At 44.2% G+C, this 20,162-nt stretch overlaps 1 protein-coding gene across 3 annotated transcripts in view; it reads right to left on the bottom strand.

Moving 5' to 3' along the window:
• Window positions 1-20,162, bottom strand: part of USP13 (ubiquitin specific peptidase 13) — a 144,244-nt gene that overhangs the window by 6,968 nt on the left and 117,114 nt on the right. For 2 of the 3 annotated variants that reach the window (XM_084847557.1, XM_084847558.1), the window contains 8 exons: window positions 14,535-14,688; window positions 13,316-13,490; window positions 12,876-12,964; window positions 11,039-11,161; window positions 7,982-8,125; window positions 7,031-7,197; window positions 4,707-4,869; window positions 578-662 (listed from right to left, as the gene is read on the bottom strand). In XM_084847557.1, the coding sequence (XP_084703683.1) occupies window positions 578-662; window positions 4,707-4,869; window positions 7,031-7,197; window positions 7,982-8,125; window positions 11,039-11,161; window positions 12,876-12,964; window positions 13,316-13,490; window positions 14,535-14,688 (1,100 nt within the window). Of the gene's footprint in view, window positions 1-577; window positions 663-4,706; window positions 4,870-7,030; window positions 7,198-7,981; window positions 8,126-10,222; window positions 10,250-11,038; window positions 11,162-12,875; window positions 12,965-13,315; window positions 13,491-14,534; window positions 14,689-20,162 lie in introns of all 3 variants that reach the window. The other variant, XM_084847559.1, reaches the window with a different exon arrangement.

Raw genomic sequence — 20,162 nt, 5'->3', positions numbered from 1 at the left:
ACCAACATCAAAGGAAATGACTGCCCCACCTTGATGCTAAAACCTCTGTAGTTTTGCCATTTGATCTTCATGCCACTTGCTGAAATCTTAAGAATTCTGCCCCCCACCCTCCCTGTTTTGAGGGGAGTGAAGGGGTTGAGTCCAGAGATCTGCTGGCACCTGCTGCATTTCACAGGCACAATTAAAACTGCTGAGATGTCCAGATTGTTTCTCTCCAAATGCTGGCATAAACTCCAATGACTATAAGCACAGTCATCTTGCTGGAAGGAGCACAGTATAATGGCAATAGTAGAGTTTAGGAGACAAGAGCTTGATGGGAATTGGAGACTGTGGCAGGAGGGTAACCTCACTGGAGGGAGCGTGCTGAAGCAGAGCAGGGAGGGCGCGAATTAAAAATGGCATTTGTCTCTTAAACTCCAATTCTAAATTAGTGCTAGCTTTGAAGCCAGTCCTATTCATTTTAAGTAAATCTGCTTCCAAGTAAACGTGGTTTGGACTAAAGTGTCAAGCTCAAGAACTTCAGCCAACCCTTGTGCATCATACATAATTAATAAAACCATTAATACCACTGACTCACCTTCCCTCCTTTTTGAGATGACAAACATAATGGCCACTCATTGTAGATGTTCCCATGTGACTGATGAACCCAAAGAGTTCGTATCCTGTGCAAAGAGATATCAAAGATGGTAAGGAATGATGTAAGAGAAGTCCTTACTAAGTGAAGTCCATCTTGTCCAGTACCTTATGTCAATTATTCATTTGTAGTATTTCCAACCTGCCTTTTTTCCAAGGTGTTCAAAGTGAAAAAGATATTTGGATGCATATCAGTTTTGCCCAAGAAACCAGATTCAGGAATGAAATAGACATTTGGAAAATAGCATAAAACACGTGGAGATCATCATGTGTGATAGCTGCATGCGTGCACACACCCCACACCCACATATACCAGAAGCTGCAACTCAGCATTGCTTTCTGGCACCTATACAGCCTGCAAACATGCAGTGAAATACATACCTGTACAATTGTCATATAAATTCATCCACCACACGTGTTTTGATGCTATTTCCTACACAGGAGGCCATGTTTTAACAGCCCTCAGGCACACTTAGTTTTCTCTGGATTGCAGGCAGGAGATCCCAAACTACACTTTTATATTCTGATCATCCACACAGTCCTATAAAAGCCTTGTGAAAAACAAAGTCATGCACTACTTGCTATTGCCAGGCTACCCAAGATCACACTGTTATATTTATTACTTTTCAGTAGGCATGGCGGAGAATTCCGCCACGGATCTCGGTGAAATCACCGGAAATCCGTGGCGGAACGAAGCCGCCCACCCCCCCACCCTGTGAAATGGGCCCGGAACGGAGCCTATCTTGGTTAGCCATTCCAGTGCTCCTCGAATGGCAGCCATGTCTGCAGCCGCCATTCACGTCTTTTGAATGGCCGCTGTGATAGGCTACGTAAATATTTACGTAGCCTATCATGGCAAAAAAAGGGAACGCAAATGGCGGTGGCTATGGCGGCCGCCATTTGCGTTCCCTTTTTCACTGTGATAGGCTACGTAAATATTTACGAAGCCTATCACAGCTAAAAAAGGGAACGCAAATGGCGGCCGCCATAGCCACCGCCATTTGCGTTCCCTTTTTTTTTTTGCCGTGATAGGCTACGTAAATATTTACATAGCCTATCACAGCTAAAGCGGGAACGCAAATGGCATAGGGTGCGTGATAGGCTACGTAAATATTTACGTAGCCTATCATGGGCTGGCGTAGGGACGCAAATGGCGTCCCCTACAGAGGACACCATTTGCGTCTGCAGCAGCCCGGCAGCAGCTGGAGGCCCCGCTGCAGGTTGGCCCGGCCGGCAGCTCCACGGCCTGGCCATGGAGCGGAGCCAGCTGGGCAGGATTCCGGGGGGAGGAACAGATCACCTCCCCCCACCTGCGGAACCCAGCGAAGCCAGGTAAGCGGGGTTTCGTACACCCCCACTTTTCAGCGTACTTAACTGCTGCCTAACAGCCCCATCTTGTGGTTAGTTTTAGATTTTTCTGATCATGACGAATATTATGGGCAAATCGGAAAATGAAGACAAAACCTGAATTTACACAGGCAGGAACAAGAAATGCTTGCCCTCGTGAGCACCCATATCTGGAGCTGCTCCATATCAAGTCAGAACATGTTCCACATAGTCTTGTAATGTCTACTCCCCTTGGCTCTCTGGGATCTCAGGCAAAACCAGCCTGAGATACTTTAATGAGAGATGCCAGAGATAGAATCTGAGATGTGCTGTACGCAAATGTAATATGTTTGGCACAGAGCAACAAGCACAGGCTTACCTTCAAGCGTATGTTCAATAGGGAGCTGCAGCTAATCCTGGCTCTTTCATGAGTGCATCCATATAATGCTTGTGTTTGACACATTGACATGTTTCGGGGCACAACTATTAAAATCTTAGTTGTTATACATTAAGTATCATAATGTGAGAAAAGGGCCAAAGCATCAACTTTGCCAGTGAGGTTCAGCAGTGACAAAAAGTAATGCTTTTCTGGAATGGCCTGAGGCAAGCCGTGACATGCTCAGCTGAAAAGTTCCAGCACTGTCTGCTGAAATACTGAAATCAGTCATGACTGCCATTCTCTCTTCTGCATTTTCCCTAACTTCAGCCACTTCTAACATTTGTGTATGAATATCTAGAGGTTTACATAGGTCAAAATCTATTTGTGAAACCTATTGAATACCTCTTTTTATATAGCCCTGTAAAAGCCATGTGGCACTTTACAGATTAACATAAATCAGACAGGTCCCTATGATCGCAAGGAGCCTACAATCCACATTTTGACAGTGGGCATGAAAACAGAGGGAGGGAAGGGACAAGGGTATCCAGAGAGTATGTGAGCAGCAAGGCAGGGGGCTGTTCTACAGGAAATGTAAGTTCAAAGCCCTCTTAGGCCATGTGGAATTAGCTGTGAGGTTCACTGGACCCTGGCTAGGGTGCATGAGAGGTCCATGCCACTTACAGCTTTCTTGCTGTAGCTTAAACTCTCCAAGCCTATCCAGCATATGTGCCCTTCGTACACACATGCGGGAGGCTTTAGCCTCTGCCCCTTCTGCCCTGATACAGCCAGTAAGGGACTGTGTGGAATCAGGTTGACCTGCACAGTCAGCCTTCAGGGGAAAGATACACCTTATATTTCTGAGGACACTTCACAAGCTCCCGGTTGACTGCTACACAAATAAACTAGCCAGTAGGCCAGACGCTCTATCCCACTTGTCAAACGGTTGGTTAAAAAAGCACAAGGAGAAGACAAAAACATACATGCATGCACATGAACATACACACTCACATACGGAGAGTGACTCAAGTCCAAACAGGAACAAGCATCACTAATACCTTTATTGGGACCAGCTAAAGACCACAAGGTAGTGAGCGGGTTTTTGAGTTTCATATAACTCAGGCTCAACATTAACCCAGAAAAAAAAAGTGGGTTCAAAGAAAAAAATGTTGCCAGTAAAATGTGCAATACATTACTGTCTTAAGGTGGTGATTCGGGAAGTTCTTTTTCCAGACTAATTAGGTTAGCTCTAATGTGACAAAAGGAACACCAGTTGTACCAAGGTACAGTAGGGACTGAGAAGCAATGCCCACCTTCCCTTTGAACATCTAAATGCCAGAAGCTATTCAAATAACTATACCAAGGAACCGTGATGCAGTTTTTAAATTAATTTTTAGATTTTCAAAGGGAGAGAGGACATTGCAAGGTAGATCTAACTTAAACCAGCCTTCAAAGAGCATCTTGAATCGCCATCCTAAGACAGTGACATTTTGCAGATGGGGCTTAACTATGCCCTCTACCAGCTTTTCGTCCCATCCCCTTTTTCTTTAACATCGAGTTTACAGAAGAGTTCTCTGGTGCTCAAAAGCTAACTCACTGACCTATGATTTTTAGTTGGTCATAAGAAGAGCCCTGCTGGAACAGACAAAACTCCTATCTAGTCCAGCATTCTGTTCACACAGTGGCCAACCAGCTGCCCACAGGATGTGTGAATGCAATAGCACTCTCAATAGCTTGTGTTCCCCACCAAGTGGCATAAAAAGGCATGTTGCCTCTGATACTGGAGGTAGCATAGAGCATCATGATTGGTAACTATTGAGAGCCTTATCCTCCATAAATTGGTCTAATCCCCTTTTTGTTGTTCAGTCGTTCAGTCGTGTCCGACTCTTCGTGACCCCATGGACCATTAAAAGTATAATGATACTGTGCTTGTTCAGAATTTTTTTTCTAATTGAATAACATGGCCGCCTGCATTTATAGTCTACTCTAACTCAAGGTGCAACTAATAGTTGCCTTTGACAGTTAAAGTACGCCAGATGAAGCTCTGCACACAGCTCGGTCTGAAAAATATAAACAGTGAGCGCATGGAGCGCAACCTTTTCTGTGGTGATGCCACAATTACAGAACACCCCCGCACAAGACAGACCCACCACGCTGCTGTCAATTTGTAGTCATTTTTTCTTGTTTGCAGTTTTATTGAATTTATTTTGATAATTGTTGTTTTAGAGTTCCTTGATAATTGTAAATTTTATACACAGCTGTACGTCGCTTCCATTGTTAGCGAAGAAGTGATTCATAAATGTAGCAAATAGATTTGCAGGGGAAATGAATAAAATAAGCAACTTAAGCAAAGTATCCAAGGGAAACTTACGTCCAGACCCATCTTTGATCCTGGGCCCCTCTGGATCGGATTCTGCAAGGATGTTGGCGTTCACATGGTTCTCTATGTCCATTGCATCTGTCATGGTTTCATTCTCCTCCTCTGCCTCTGGGTGACTGAAGATCCAATCTAATGCATGCTCCAGGTTATTATTCTGCAAGCCGAAGTAGCATACAAAAATAAAATAGCCAAGAGCCACCAGCATCGCTGCCACCATTGTGGTTTACACATCTTCTAAGGGGCAGAAGGAGCTGCTGCTGCATCATTGCCCAAGAATAAATGTAAGGGAAATATAACCTCATGGTCTAGCTTCTGCTGCAAATGCAGATACTTCCATCATAGCAGAGAGGCCACTGCCTTACAGGATGTCTGATACTCACATAAGCCCCAGTGGAAACGATTTAAGCAGCATGGACAATGACGTATGCCAACAGGGTCTCATTGAATCGGGAAGAGCAGCTGTATTACATTGTAGCAACCTGGTTGCCAGCATCCCATGTTTGCTTGTTTGCCATTTCCAGTAAGATATTCAACATACATCCACACAGGGCAGATTGTAGGGGTTACGCACTATGCTAATGACACACTGCCCTAACTGGGCAGGTACCACCAATCCAGCTTAACCATCTGGAGGGTAGAAGTTGCATATATTGCCATGCTGCTGTGGACAAGGTAAGAATGGGGGCTCAGTCTGTTGCAGCACAAAAAGACAGAGAAGCTTGGGGGTCCCATGAATGCAAATGAACTGATTTTAGCATGAGCATTTGGAAGTAAGAGCCCACTTCACCCATTTATCAGTTATTTATTATTTAAAGTATTTTTTAACCCACCCTTCATCCTGGGATAACAGAGTGGTATACAAGAGACATAAAAACCACATAAAAACCACATAAAACAACACTACAGTAAAAACAAACCAGAGGCATAAAAATAAAGAGCAGACTAAGCTCAAGCCCACATCATACTTTTAAATGCCTGGGCAAATAAGTAAGTTTTAATCTAGCACTGAAAGAATAGCAGCACCAACACCAGTCCAGCTTCATTGAGGAAGATGTTCCAGAGATGGGGTGCCACCACAGAGAAGGTGCTACAAAATGGACTTCCCCTGAAAAAGGAACCCAGAGAACAGCCTCCTCTGAAGATCTTAAAACATGAGCAGGCTGGTACAGGGAGACACTCCATCAGGTATTTGGGTCCCAAGCTGTTTAGGGCTTGAAAGGTAAGCACCACATCTTGAACTGGGCTAAAAAGTGAATAGGCAGCCAGTGTAACTCTTTAAGAATTGGTGTAATATGTTCCCATCAAGGAGAACTAGCAGGGTCTGCAGACCATAATCCTGCAAGTCTGACTTGGGGCTGCAAACTGAGGGATAATGTTTGAGGGGTAAATTGAGGCATCTCCATTCCTATTTTTGTTCTGCCATTTTCTATGCCTGCCTCCCCCTTTTGTCACCTCATTGCTCCCCCTTTCCACACACTTCCCTTTCTTTCTATGCCTGAAATTCTCCTTCCCCTACCATCTGTCACCCCTCTCCTCTTTAAAAGAAATATTAAGATTTAAGAAGGGAAGGGAAGAGAAGAGAAAAACATTATCAGGACCACTGGATGGAAAGTCAGGATGCTAAGTTAACAAATAATAAATAAAACACACATGCGCGCGCGTGTGCGCACACACCAAAAAGGGCAAGAAATTAAAACAAAACTTCCATAATCTGTAACAATAAAAATCCATACATACGAAGGCACTGTGGTTTATAAATTATGCATTACTCTTGCATATTCTGATTTCCCTTTCTGTCCTCCTTGAGTCCTGTTCCACTTGCATCTCATCAAACCTTAGATTGGGAGACTTTGGTGAAGCACTTCAATGATTTCAAGCATTATACAAAGAGCTAACATGCATCTTGAGTAGAGAAGGACAAAGGAGGACTTACTAGAGGTTGCAAATAGCTTCTCTGCACTAGTCAAAGGCTTACATTCTCTCTAGAAGCCTTGGCCAGTCCTGCTAAAGCCCCTTCCTGACGCTCAAGAAGTCCCTGGCAAAGAATATTCTGTAGCCAACCAACATTTTCTCCTGACCTGTACCTACAGTAGAATGCATCATCAACTTAATTCCCCAGAGCAGAAGTAATTCAAGGTCTTTCTTCATCAAATTTACTACTGCTGCTGCCAACAAGAGGCTGTGCACTGCATTGGATAATGACATTCATTTATTGTACCAGCTTTTGAAAGTCATGTTTGATGAGGGGGGTGGAGGCAGAAAATGTCTGCATCTGTGCTATAAATAGACCCTAGATGATTTGCTGGACGACTCACCATTGCTCGTAGCGCCTGAAGAGCTATATTCCTCTGGAAGCCCATAGAGGCAATGATGGCAATCATCTCTTCTGGAGGCTGATTATCCAGCCCAGCAACCCCTGGTCCACCTGCCCCAGGAAAAACAGCTCCTCCATAACCAGGGATGGCTAATGGCTCTGCAAAATCTGGAACATAAATGGCAAATATTCAAATCTATGCAAATAGGTTGGCTTGTTATTTTTAAACAACGTGTTTCCCTTACAAAACGTTGCTCCTCGCATGTACGCAAACAAACACACACACGCACGCGCGCGCACACACACACACACACACACAGTTAAAAGGGAAAGTGTCACTTTAGTCAAAACAGCACAGCATGGCCCATGTGAGCAATGCTGATGGGAAGAAGAGAGGTAAGGGCCCAGTGTACCTGATCTGGTCCACAGGCTGCTTGTTGACAAATATTTGCCTAGTTTTCTGTGGTGAATAGAAATCTTTTACGGGTGATCAGGAGTTTGTAAACTGGAAGAGAGCTAGTTCGCGCTTTCTCTCTCTGGCTATCCATGAACCACAAATTATTATGTGAGCTAATACATAGTTTTGTGAATTATTCACTTGGGAAAGCTGATTTACCAGTTGCTGGGGAAGAAACAGCAGGAGAAATTATTGTTTTTATACCCTGCTTGTGGGCTTCCCAAAGGCATCTCGTTGGCCACTGAGGGAAACAGGATGCTGGACTAGATGGACCTTAGGTCTGATCTAGCAGGGCTCTTCTTATGTTGTTATAGATGTATTTGCAAGACTGCAAAGCAGAACATTACATGAGCTGCTGAGTCCATTCCATATCTATGATAAGCCAGCCTAGGAAGTTTGCATCCAATTCAACAGAAGCAAGAAAAGCACAGATCTGTCCTAGCAAGCACAAAGGTCTTTGTTGCACATGGGTACACATCCATTCAGATTACAGACCTGGTTCTTCCATGTGTGCAATGATCCAGTTGAAAGCCACCTCAGCACCCATGTTGCCAGTATAGTAGACAGCCTTTCGGCACGCTTCCAATGGAAAACCCATCTCTGCTAGCTGCATCACTGAGGATTCATCAATGTCTGGTGCTAAGAGAGGACATTCCAAATGTGAAAGCTATATAAATTCATCCTTCATCAATGGACAGGGCAATTGGTGTCATCTGTGTGCAATTTATATAGAACTGAGAATCTGTAACACATTGGTATAGATTCTTAGAAGAAATTGCTAGTAAAAGGGTAGGATGCAGCTTCTATTGGAGACTCGAACAGGGTCCAATCTGAAGAGGGACAGACTGTGCACTTGACCATTCTCTATTCTCTCCTGTGATCCTTCACAGAACTGCACACCATGTATTGAATTGGCGTTCAGTTTTGCACTGGCTAAGAACTGTGTAAAAACTGGACGTCAACAGAAAAAGGAAGATCTCAGCAAATTCCTACAATGGTCTTCCATTTACGTAGTCTCAGTTTTGCTCTGAAGAATACCAAAATGTTTAACACAAAGCACTCACAGAAATCTGGTCCCACACCGCTGAAAGGCAAGCATGACAATGGTTGTTAGCTTATATAAATATCAGTTGAGGCCTCTGCCACTTTCCATGCAAGACAAAAAGATAGTAATACTAGCTACACAGGCTTTTCAGTACAAAAAAGCACTGTAGATTTGAAGGGGCATTCACACAACTTACTGGAGCCTCAGCAATGGATCTGTCACTGAGGGTTAGCAAAAAGTGTGGGCTGATGGCAACAGCCTCAGTCTATAGCTCTTCAATCAACAGGGTTGCAAATATTATTATGCATAATCCACAGGAGTCTGCAATTATGCATCAGCACAGAATCTGACATAGATGCAGTATTCAGAGAATCTCAGCTTCTACTTTTTACAAAAGTTTCTAGTCCCTATGAGCATGAAGCTAGACTTCAATATGTGAGCCAAGCCAGATTTTACTCCTCCCCCCTTTTTCTTTTGTGTCATGTCTTTTAGATTGTAAGCCTGGCAGAAAGGATTGTCTTCTTTTTTAATGAGAGAGAGAGAGAGAGAGAGAAGGCAACGGCAGCCTTCAATGATCCCAAGTTCAGCACTCTAGTGCACAACCAGGAGTCTGGCGTTCCATGGGACACACTCAGCACTGTATCTGAAAAAATTGGCGAAGAGAATACAGAATGAAGACTGTAATGTGGCAGAAGCAGTATGCCTACATACACCAATTGCTGGGGAACATGGGCGGGAGGGTGCTGTTGCACTCATGTCCTGGTTGTGGGTTTCCCATGGGCAGCTGGTTGGCCACTGTGTGAACAGAATGCTGGACTAGACAGACCTTGGTCTTAACCAGCAGGGCTATTCTTATGTTCTTAAGTGAACTTCGGATGTGCCATTCACAGGCTCATTGGTAGTGCTCTATCTACAAGGCTGGAAGCTTCTCCTTAACATACTAGAATTTCAGATGCAGGGATATTTTAACATGGGGTGCATTCAGGTACGTGATTCCCTTACTGCTACAAAGATGTGCATTCTAAACTGATTTGATCCCAGGAGGCCTTGTTAAAAAAACAACCTTGAATCAGCTCTTTTTATTCCCGTCTGACATAATGGACCAGAGGTCAGAGGATTGGCTGAGAACAGGTCTATCAATGGCTATTAGCCGAAATGGCTACGTGGAACCTCCACATTCAGAGGCATTGTACCTCGGAATACTAGAGGCTGGGAACACAATGAGGGAGGGCTGTCACCATCATGCCCTGCTTGTAGGCTTCCTAGAAATATTTGGCTGGTTACTGTTGGAAACAGAGTACTAGTCCCTTTTTTGGATCCCGCAGGGCTCTTCTTATGCCAGTATGTTAATCTAATATTCTGACGACTGGTGGAATTGATGCCAGAGAAAATAAGCATTTCCACTTTTCAAACTAACTGTGGGGGAAGAAAGAGGAAGACCCTGAAGAGCGGTCTCTGATATCTCCAGACTACTACAAGTCCTTTAATTAATCAAACATCAAACACGCTCACAAGGATATGCTGGAAGACATATAAAACAATAGCACAGTTATAAGCCCAAAGAGAAGAGCTTCCATGCATCCCTATATAGACATGGAGCCCCTTTGAGTGGCAGCAAATAAGTCCACTACAGTGGTCATTAAAAAAAAAAAAAAAAACATGAAACCAACAAAATGAAACGAGATACATACGCTCCATGAAATGGTTCATCATGCCATCTGGAAGTTAAGAAAACAAAATGAAGGAAGGCAGAGTGAGCACTGGGCTAGCATGAGAGAGGAAGTTGGCCAGTTCTGCATTGGGTGTAAACACTGGGTCCTATCACAGCTATAGATTCCAGCCTTCTTCACACATTAGAGATGCTGGCTCCCATAGGACTAGAAGCTTCAGACTGGAAATGGAGACCTTTGCCATTGGATAAAATGCCTAGCTAGCATTATGCCCAACCCCCCTTTCCCTGCCTTTTCCCCCCAACCTCCTCAACCCAATCACAACCGGTCTTCTGAGGAGTTAGATGCCACATACATGTATCCCTTCTGGATCAGGTCAAATTCCAGTCCTGAACATTCCTCTTTGTGGCACACCAGGACTACTACACTATCCCTATTGGAGTCGTCCCCCTCAGTCTTGGCTCTCCTTCCCCTTTGCTTGCCCCTTCTCTTACTTCCAGGCTGCCTCGGCAGAGCTCGATCACAGCTGCCATGCCCATGGCCCACAGAACATGCCAAATCCCCCACAAAGCAAGCTTGGCAAATGAATCTATCTGCCGACACCAGAGAACCAGGCCTTGGTTCTATTCCTGGCCTCTTCTCTAATGAACCAACAAACCCCTTGTACAATGGCTGCTGTGCAAAGGACGTGCCATGGGTATGTTGGAGATGATCATCCAAGAAGATGTTCCATGCGAACCAGCAGGGAGCAATAGTGACAAAGGAACAAAAAGGTCAACTAACAGTTGTGGTGGAGAATGGTGGGGAGGCAGAGATCCTCATGGTAGCAGGCAGTACCTTTGGGGTCATCAGGAATGATAATGGGTGGAGAGATGTCTGGAAGTTCCTCCTCTCCTGGTTGAAGGCCAGTAGCTCGGAGGTGACTGATGTCCAGAAGATCTGGCATGTCTATGGAAACATCTGCAAGCACAGCAGGGCAAATAAGCTTATCGATACACAGCAAATACATTAGAACAGTGGTGGGCAACTTGTGGCCCACCAGACACTCTGGCATACAACTCCCATCAGCCCTCACTATTGGCTATGCTGGTAGGCTGATGGGGGTTGTAGGCTGAAACATGTGGAGGGCCACAAGTGGCCCACCCCTGCATTACAGGCACATTAAAGTGTGCTTCCACACCCAGCTCTCCATGCTCTATGCTTTACTGCTAAACAAAAGAAATTGGGAAATGCCCTTCCAAAACAATTGTTTTCCAATTCTTCTCCCAGGGAACACTGGGATTTCCTAACAGCTCATCAAGGGCTTCTCCATGAGAAGAACAGTAGTGGTGGGTAAGCTTTCCTGAAAGGCAGGTTGCAGAATTCTAACAATCTTCCCCTGCAATATGTGGGTGCACAGGAGTTCCTGATGTGTTCTAAGATACACTGTCCTTTCATGTGGAATGACAGCAAGGCCTAACAAGCCTGGCTTGTGCCCCAAATTAACTGAGAGCACCTCCTAGAACTTGACCCAAGAAACTTCAGCTATGCACAGAAAGCCACAGGTGCCATGTTCAAGTGGGAATCAGATGCATTGAATGCCTGCTCCCAACACCCTCTAAATGCAAGACACCCCACATTACAGCACACTGCATATTATAATTCAAAGAGCTTCTCATACAACCAAAGAAATCTTCAAATGCTGTAATTAGAATATATTATGCAAATAAATAATACTCATTTTGCTGCTTCTGAATTTTACATGTTTGAGGCTTCTGGCAAGTAGCAGACCTGGGTGAGTGGGAGGCAGCGGGATGTACATATGTGTTCTGGATAATAGAGAAACACGGGAGGGGGGATTTATGAGAGGACAGTCTCCTACAACCCCGTAATTACAGGAGGGGAAAGAGATGGTGAAAAACCCTCAGAGGAATGGGAAGTATATCAGCAACAATGGGAAATTAATTGACTGGGGGTGGGGGCATCTCCTGCCACTAACATCCAGCAAACCCTTCATCTCTATTGCAGCTGATGCTAAGCATTATCCTAGATTACTAAATCAAATTGCTTGGCTATCATTATAATGCAGATGCCAATGGGGTCAGTTTCCTCCTTAATACCAGAGACATACAAAATTCCTTTGCTGGGACGCAACTGAAAATAGCCTTTTTGGTACTTTCCACTATTTAAGAATCTTCCCTTAAAAATGTGTGTGTGGGGGGGTGATTAAGGAAATATTCCCTGAAAAATTCCCCGGAAATTTGGTAAACCCAAATACAACAGCAAGCTTAGGGCATGCCTACACTACAAATGGAATCCAGTTTCACACACATTTTGCTTTTATGGGTCCCAACCAAGGAACCATGGGAACTGAAAGGGAGCAAGGAGAGTTCAAAGAATTTTGATCCACTCCACTCACAAAACTACAATTCGCAGAGTTCTTTGACGGAAAGGGAACAACAATTAAACACATTTTAAGATGGTTTATATTTGTAACACTCCCAAGTCCCTAACGTGCTAGGTTACATATGCTTTGCAGTTCTCTTCATTAAAAAGGAAAAGGAAGTCTACTGGCTGTTTGTGGGGTCAAGGTCCAGCCCCACCACCCACCACCAATAAACATCCTTGGAGTGCACAAACATTACAAGAGGCCTGCAGGCAATTCAATGTGGAACAGAGTATTCAAAGCACATACCAAGCTTTTTGGGTATCCAGTCAAGGCCAAAAGTGAACTTCTTTATCTGTACTACCAAGTACTCAGGAAATGAAGCAAAGCGTGAAGTTCTGGAAAACAAGCAATTTTACATGAATGAAACTGAGCCCAAAGTGAACAGAACCATAGTCCTGTTAAAAGAACTGAAGAATTGCCCTTCTTGGATCAGACCCAGGATCCATCTAGTCCAGCACTGTTTCCAACGCTGGCCAACCAGATACCCCTGGAAAGCAAACAAGCAGCGCAAGATGGAGATTGTTTGTTAAACTTAACACTATTTCTGTTTGTGTTCTTAAACCATTTAGGAGGCTACAGCAGAAACACTTTGAGAAAGCCAAGCCACAATTTGGCCCCTGCTGTGCTACATCACATCTGATATGGTATACCTGCAGACCCACGTCTACACACAACTGCATACTCACTTAACACCAGCGGACTTGGCTTGAAGGGCACTGCTCCAGAAGTCATTCACATTATCTGGTTCAGAAAAGGCCTGCAGGCAGGCACTAAAAGGGATCCTGGCACGTACGAGCTCTGGAGGGGGCCTCCTGGCTGTTTCTGCTTCTCTCCTCTTCAGTTCATAAGCAATCAGTTCATCTAGCCAGAAGCACAAGCAACACTGAAGGAACACCATACTTAGAGAAGGGGCACATCTACATAAGAGGACCACCTTATTCAAGCCACTCAGGTAATTAAAAAAACACTACTGTCCCCTCTTGTGTGCAATATCCCGCAGTCTCTCCTCTGCTAATCTTAGCCTTGGTTCATTATTTTGAAATCCAGGATTTGAAGTTAAGGATGGAGCTGGTTACAAATCCATGGTTAGACTTAATGACAGCAATAAAGATGAACCAGAAATAAGGGAGGGGGGATTAACACATGATGGGGGTGAGGCAGAGGGGCTACAACTACACCACCTCTTCGCCTCTGCAGTGCCACAGCGCTCTAGCTTGAACCTGGATTTTACATCTTAAATTACTATGACTCCTCTGAATTTAAATAAACTGGAAAAGAGGAATTCTTACATTTTGCAGAAACACACATTTAGCAGCAACAACAACAACACATACAGCCTTAATGTTCACCAGTAGTTTTCAGACTGTGTTCCAGGGAATAGTTGCCCACCACTACCAATCTTCCCTTGCAACACACACGCTCAGGGGAATGTGGAGTGTGTTCAAGGTCTCATGTTCAGTTCAAGTCAGTCAACAGTCAGGTGCAACAGGCCTGACCAGAGTCATGGGTGACCCGTGTGCACCCTAGAATCCTCTATGCCACTCTGAGGTTCCATGGTATATACCACGGACAAGATTCTCTGAAAAATCTGCTGATCAGTGTCATGCATTCCAATCAATCAGTCTGGGCTCAGAATCCAGGATATTTTAAGGATAAAATGGATGCATGTACATCACTTGATGAGATCTGGCTCCATTGAAAAATACTGCATCTGAGATGGCATGAGGTGAAATGGAAAGTTCTATCAGCATTGTTAGATCTGTAATGGTTCATTCACACATGCAGGTCATAACGATGTTGAAGTGACATGCATGTGTGTATGAACTCTGACCGTAAGGGGTTTAACCCAGAATTTTGTTTGAACGATGCAACGATCAAGACACACAAGCCTTGTTCCTGCCCTACCTTTGTTCATTGCAGCCTCCATCGCCACAGGCAACTGCATGAGATAGTCCACCCTCTCTGTGTATCGGACTTTCCTGGACTGGCAGCACTGTGTACGCTCTTCCACCAAGAACCGGAAGACATCGCTTGGGTTTTCTGAACCAATGCGGTTCCTCTGGAGGGAAAGATCAGATCCAACCGCATGGGCAATCATGACAACATGAGAAGCCCCCAACCATGGAGGAAGACCCCGGGCAGCATCTCCTTGCCATGCCAGTATTGCCCTAAGTTCTGAGATGGATGATGCTGGCATGGGAAGGAGCCGCAACTAATGGGAAGGAGCCACACTGCAGCAGTTCCCATGCCACCAACCTCACAGAAGAATGGGCCTTAGTTAGCAACTTATAAGTACCAGGCAATTAAAGAAAGGCCCACACTGATACACTATCACAGCCTTCCCCAACCTGGTGCCCTCCAGATATGTTGGACTACAACTCCCAGCATCTTCCAGCCAGCACTACTGTTTCAGCATGCACCTTCATGGTTGCATTAAAGAAACATAATCGACATGATCTATGCCTACATTCTGAAACACAAAATAAAGTATTTACGTGTGAGAAACGTCACATGGAGCACAAGACAGGCAAACATTAAAAATTTCTCAATCTCCAGTGGAAAGAGGCAGTTCCTCATCGTCCTTCACTTTCTTTTCAATTCATTCATTGATAGCAGTTAGCATTTAACAGCAGTGGCTGAGGGGCTCCTTCCCCATTAATTGTACACCAAAGTTTTCAACAAAACATAAAAAATAAAAAATGTTGTGTGTACACTTTGATGGAAGTTAAGCACTTTAAGCCTCACTGATTTCAATGGGAGAGTTAGGCAGATTTTGATTTCCCCACCGGAATCAATAGGGTTTAAAAATGCTTTACTTTGGCTGGCGCATACCCTGTGTTCTCAGCACGTTTATGTACTAATATTACATCTTGTTAGTAGCCACTTCACGTCCAACATTGGCAGCTTTTCTCCTTGTAAGAACGATTGTGAGAGACTTGGGATTTATAATGAAACTGGACATGGGTCACTCCAAGCACGTTTGAATTTTCAAGGATGCAAACACTTTGTCCCAAGATTTGACCCAAATTAAACAGACATACAACAACTTGTGTGAAATCACAATCTGCTCTCCCTACACACATAATACGGTGGGGGGTGTCTGATGTTGCCCCAAGCATACCATTGCCATAATGTGGCTTTTAAAAAATATTTTATTATTTATTCTTATCCACTAAGAATTTGCAAAGCTCATTACTGAAAAATGAAAAAGTTATTTACCTACACATTCAGAAAAACCATGCAGTACAGTCCTCTTAGAATTACAGCATTTCAGAATGCAGGCGACTGGGTGCTCTCCCCATGCCAACCATTTCCTGTCCCTAGAAAACCAGTCTAGTCCAAAGAGGACTGTACCATATCTTTCTTTTCTTTTCTTCTGCCAATGTTCAGATTGGCTCTCTCACTGCTTTTGCACAGGATTCTCTGGCATCAGCTTCCAACATGGGCTACTTGTATGGACAGACAACCTGGCTTTAAAGCTTAAGGACGGGAGCTCTCAGATGAGACGCCTCCAAATGCAAAGGTCTGAGTTTCCCTAAGTAGAACAAAACACATAGTTTGCCTGTTCTCTGCTCAAGTGGGGTGGAGTATGGGACAAGGGGAGATAAACCTGATCATATGGATTAAAGGCCTACTTAAAGGTCCCTGCAAGGAAGGACATAAGAACGTAAGAGCCATGCTGGATCACACCAAGATTCCATCTAGCCCAGCATTCTGTTCACACAGCGGCCAACTAGCTGCCCACAGGAGACCCACAAGCAGGACGCAAAGGAGAAGGACAAGTTGCTGTTTTTTAAGGTTGGAAGTTGCCAAGCTGATCTCAAGCATTAATGATAATTAAATCAGGTGGAGAATGCTATATGCATCTACAGAGAATGCCATATTTATTTTATTTATTTATATTTATTTATTTCATTTCTATACCGCCCAAAATATATATTGTATATAGATATACATCTAATGGCATCATTAGGAATGGTGTGTACACTTCTGATTGCATTGTCTCAATAAAAAAGCACCATATGTGGAAAAGGAAGGGGAAAGGGTCCATCCTTGGGTTGGAGCCCCTTCCTTATGATGAAAGGCAAAAATGTTTGGGGCTTTGGAGTAGGAACACCACAGAGGTTTATAAAATTACGCATTATGTGGAGAGAAAGAAGAGAGGACCCCACCCCCTGCCCCCTTGTAAGAACGTAAGAGTAGGTTTTCTGGATGCTAGACCAAAGATTTATCTAGTCCAGCATCCCATTACCCACAGTGGCCAAACAAATGCCTTTGGGAAGCCTGCACACTGGACATGAGTGCAATAGCACCCTCTGGCTTCCACATCATTGCCCGAGTGGTTTGATCGTGTTTCCCAGCAACTGGTAATTCAGAGACATGTAGTATTACAACTCAAAGCCACCCAATGGTAACCTCAGATACTGTTTTTAGAAGGCTAAAGGAGGCAGCATTCTTTGACTAAAGTTGGGGGGAGTCAGGGGGTAAGGCTTATGGATTTCATTGAGCCCCTGCTTCCCATCTCTTTACCCCCACATTTCAAGCACTGATTAGCAGTAGATTCAGGACAGACAAAAAGCAAGTACTTCTTCACACAACACAAGAACTTACAACATTTGCTGCCACAAGATATGGCGATGCTTATTAGCTTTGTTGTTGTTCAGTCGTTCAGTCGTGTCCGACTCTTCGTGACCCCATGGACCATAGCACGACAGGCCTTCCTGTCCTGCGCTCTCTCCCGGAGCGTGCTCAAGTTCATATTCATTGCATCCGTGATGCTATCTAGCCATCTCATCCTCTGCCGTCCCCTTCTCCTTTTGCCTTCAGTCTTTCCCAGCATCAGGGTCTTTTCCAGGGAGTTTTCTCTTCGCATTAGGTGGCCAAAATATTGGAGCTTCAGCTTCATTATCTGTCCTTCCAATGAGCACTCAGGGTTGATTTCCTTTAGGATGGACTGATTTGACCTCCTTGCAGTCCAGGGGACTCGTAAGAGTCTTCTCCAGCACCACAGTTCGAAAGCATCAATTCTTCGGCGCTCAGCCTTCCTTATAGTCCAGCTCTCACAGCCATACATTACTACTGGGAAAACCATAGCTTTGATTAGATGTACCTTTGTCGGCAAGGTGATGTCTCTGCTTCTTACTATGCTGTCTAGGTTGGCCATAGCTTTCCCCCCAAGGAGCAAGCGTCTTTTAATTTCAGGGCTACAGTCACCGTCTGCGGTGATCTTGGAGCCCAAGAAAGTAAAATCTGTCACTGCTTCCATTTCTTCCCCTTCTATATGCCAGGAAGTGATGGGGCCAGATGCCATGATCTTAGTTTTTTTAATGTTGAGTTTCAAACCAGCTTTTGCACTCTCCACTTTCACCCTCAACAAGAGGCTCTTTAGATCCTCTTCGCTTTCTGCCATTAGGGTGGTATCGTCTGCATATCGGAGGTTGTTGATAATTCTCCCAGCAATCTTAATTCCGACCTGTGATTCATCCAACCCGGCATTTCTCATGATGTACTCTGCATATAAGTTAAATAAGCAGGGCGACAATATGCAGCCTTGTCGTACTCCTTTCCCAATTTTGAACCACTCGGTTGTTCCATGTCTGGTTCTTACTGTTGCTTCTTGACCCTCGTACAGGTTTCTCAGGAGACAGGTAAGGTGGTCTGGTACTCCCATCACTTTAAGAATTTGCCACAGTTTGTTGTGATCCACACAATCAAAGGCTTTAGCATAGTCAATGAAGCAGAAATAGACGTTTTTCTGGAATTCTCTTGCTTTCTCCATGATGCAGCGAATGTTGGTGATTTGATCTCTAGTTCCTCTGCCTCTTCTAAACCCAGCTTGTACTTCCGGTAGTTCTCGGTTCGCATACTGCTGAAGCCTAGCTTGTAGGATTTTGAGCATCACCTTGCTGGCATGTGAAATGAGCGCAATGGTGCGGTAGTTTGAACACTCTTTGGCGTTGCCCTTCTTTGGAATTGGAATGTAAACTGACCTTTTCCAGTCTTGTGGCCACTGTTGAGTGTTCCAGATTTGTTGGCATATTGAATGCAGCACTTTAACAGCATCATCTTTTAGGATTTTAAATAGCTCAGCTGGAATACTGTCATCTCCGCTAGCTTTGTTGTTACTAATGCTTCCCAAGGCCCACTTGACTTCACTCTCGAGGATGTCTGGCTCAAGTTCAGTGACCGCACTATCATGGCTATCAGGGACATTCAGATCTTTCCTGTATAGTTCTTCTGTGTATTCTTGCCACCTCTTCTTAATCTCATCTGCTTCTGTTAGGTCCCTGCCTTCTTTGTCCTTTATGATGCCCGTCTTTGCACAAAACGTTCCCTTGAGATCTCCGATTTTCTTGAAGAGATCTCTAGTCTTTCCCATTCTGTTGTTTTCCTCGATTTCTTTGCATTGTTCATTTAAGAAGGCCTTCTTGTCTCTCCTTGCTATTCTCTGGAACTCTGCATTCAGTTGGGTATATCTTCCCCTTTCTCCCTTGCTTTTCACTTCCCTTCTTTCGTCAGCTACTTGTAAAGCCTCATCAGACAGCCACTTGGCTTTCTTGCATTTCTTTTTCTTTGGGATGGATTTCGTTGCTGCCTCCTGAACAATGTTACGGACCTCCGTCCATAGTTCCTCAGGCACTCTGTCTATCAGGTCTAATCCCTGAAATCTATTCCTCACCTCCACTGTATATTCATCAGGGATATGATTTAGGTCATACCTGAACGGTTTAGTGGTTTTCCCTATGTTCTTCAATTTAAGCCGAAATTTTGCAAGAAGCAGCTCATGATCTGAGCCACAGTCAGCTCCAGGTCTTGTTTTTACTGACTGTATGGAGCTTCTCCATCTTTGGCTGCAAAGGACATAATCAATCTGATTTCGATATTGACCATCTGGTGACGTCCATGTGTAGAGTCGCCTCTTGTGCTGTTGGAAAAGAGCGTTTGCTATGATCAGCATGTTCTCTTGGCAAAACTCTATTAGCTTTTGTCCTGCTTCATTTTGTACACCAAGGCCATGCCTGCCTGTTATCCCGGTGATTTCTTGACTTCCTACTTTAGCATTCCAATCCCCTATGATGAAGAGAACATCTTTTTTTGGTGTTAGGTCTAGAAGGTGTTGTAGGTCTTCATAGAACCGATCAACCTCAGCTTCTTCGGCCTCAGTGGTTGGGGCATAGACTTGAATTACTGTGATGTTGAATGGTTTGCCTTGGATTCGTACTGAGATCATTCTATCATTTTTAAGATTGTACCCCAGTACTGCTTTTCCCACCCTTTTGTTGACTATGAGTGCTACTCCATTTCTTCTAAGGGATTCTTGCCCACAATAGTAGATATGATGGTCACCTGAATTAAATTCACCCATGCCTGTCCATTTTAGTTCGCTGATTCCCAAGATGTCGATGTTCAATCTTGCCATCTCATGTTTGATCACCTCCAGCTTACCTTGATTCATTGATCTGACATTCCAGGTTCCTAAACAATATTGTTCTTTACAGCATCGGATTTTCTTTTCACCACCAGACACATCCA

The sequence above is a fragment of the Heloderma suspectum genome, chromosome 3 (assembly GCF_057233095.1).
Source record: "Heloderma suspectum isolate Gila_16-S chromosome 3, 16-S_ref, whole genome shotgun sequence".
In the NCBI taxonomy this organism is placed as follows: Eukaryota; Metazoa; Chordata; class Lepidosauria; order Squamata; family Helodermatidae; genus Heloderma; species Heloderma suspectum.
Note: the sequence above shows the minus strand (reverse complement) of the source record. Positions and strands in the feature narration are given on the sequence as shown.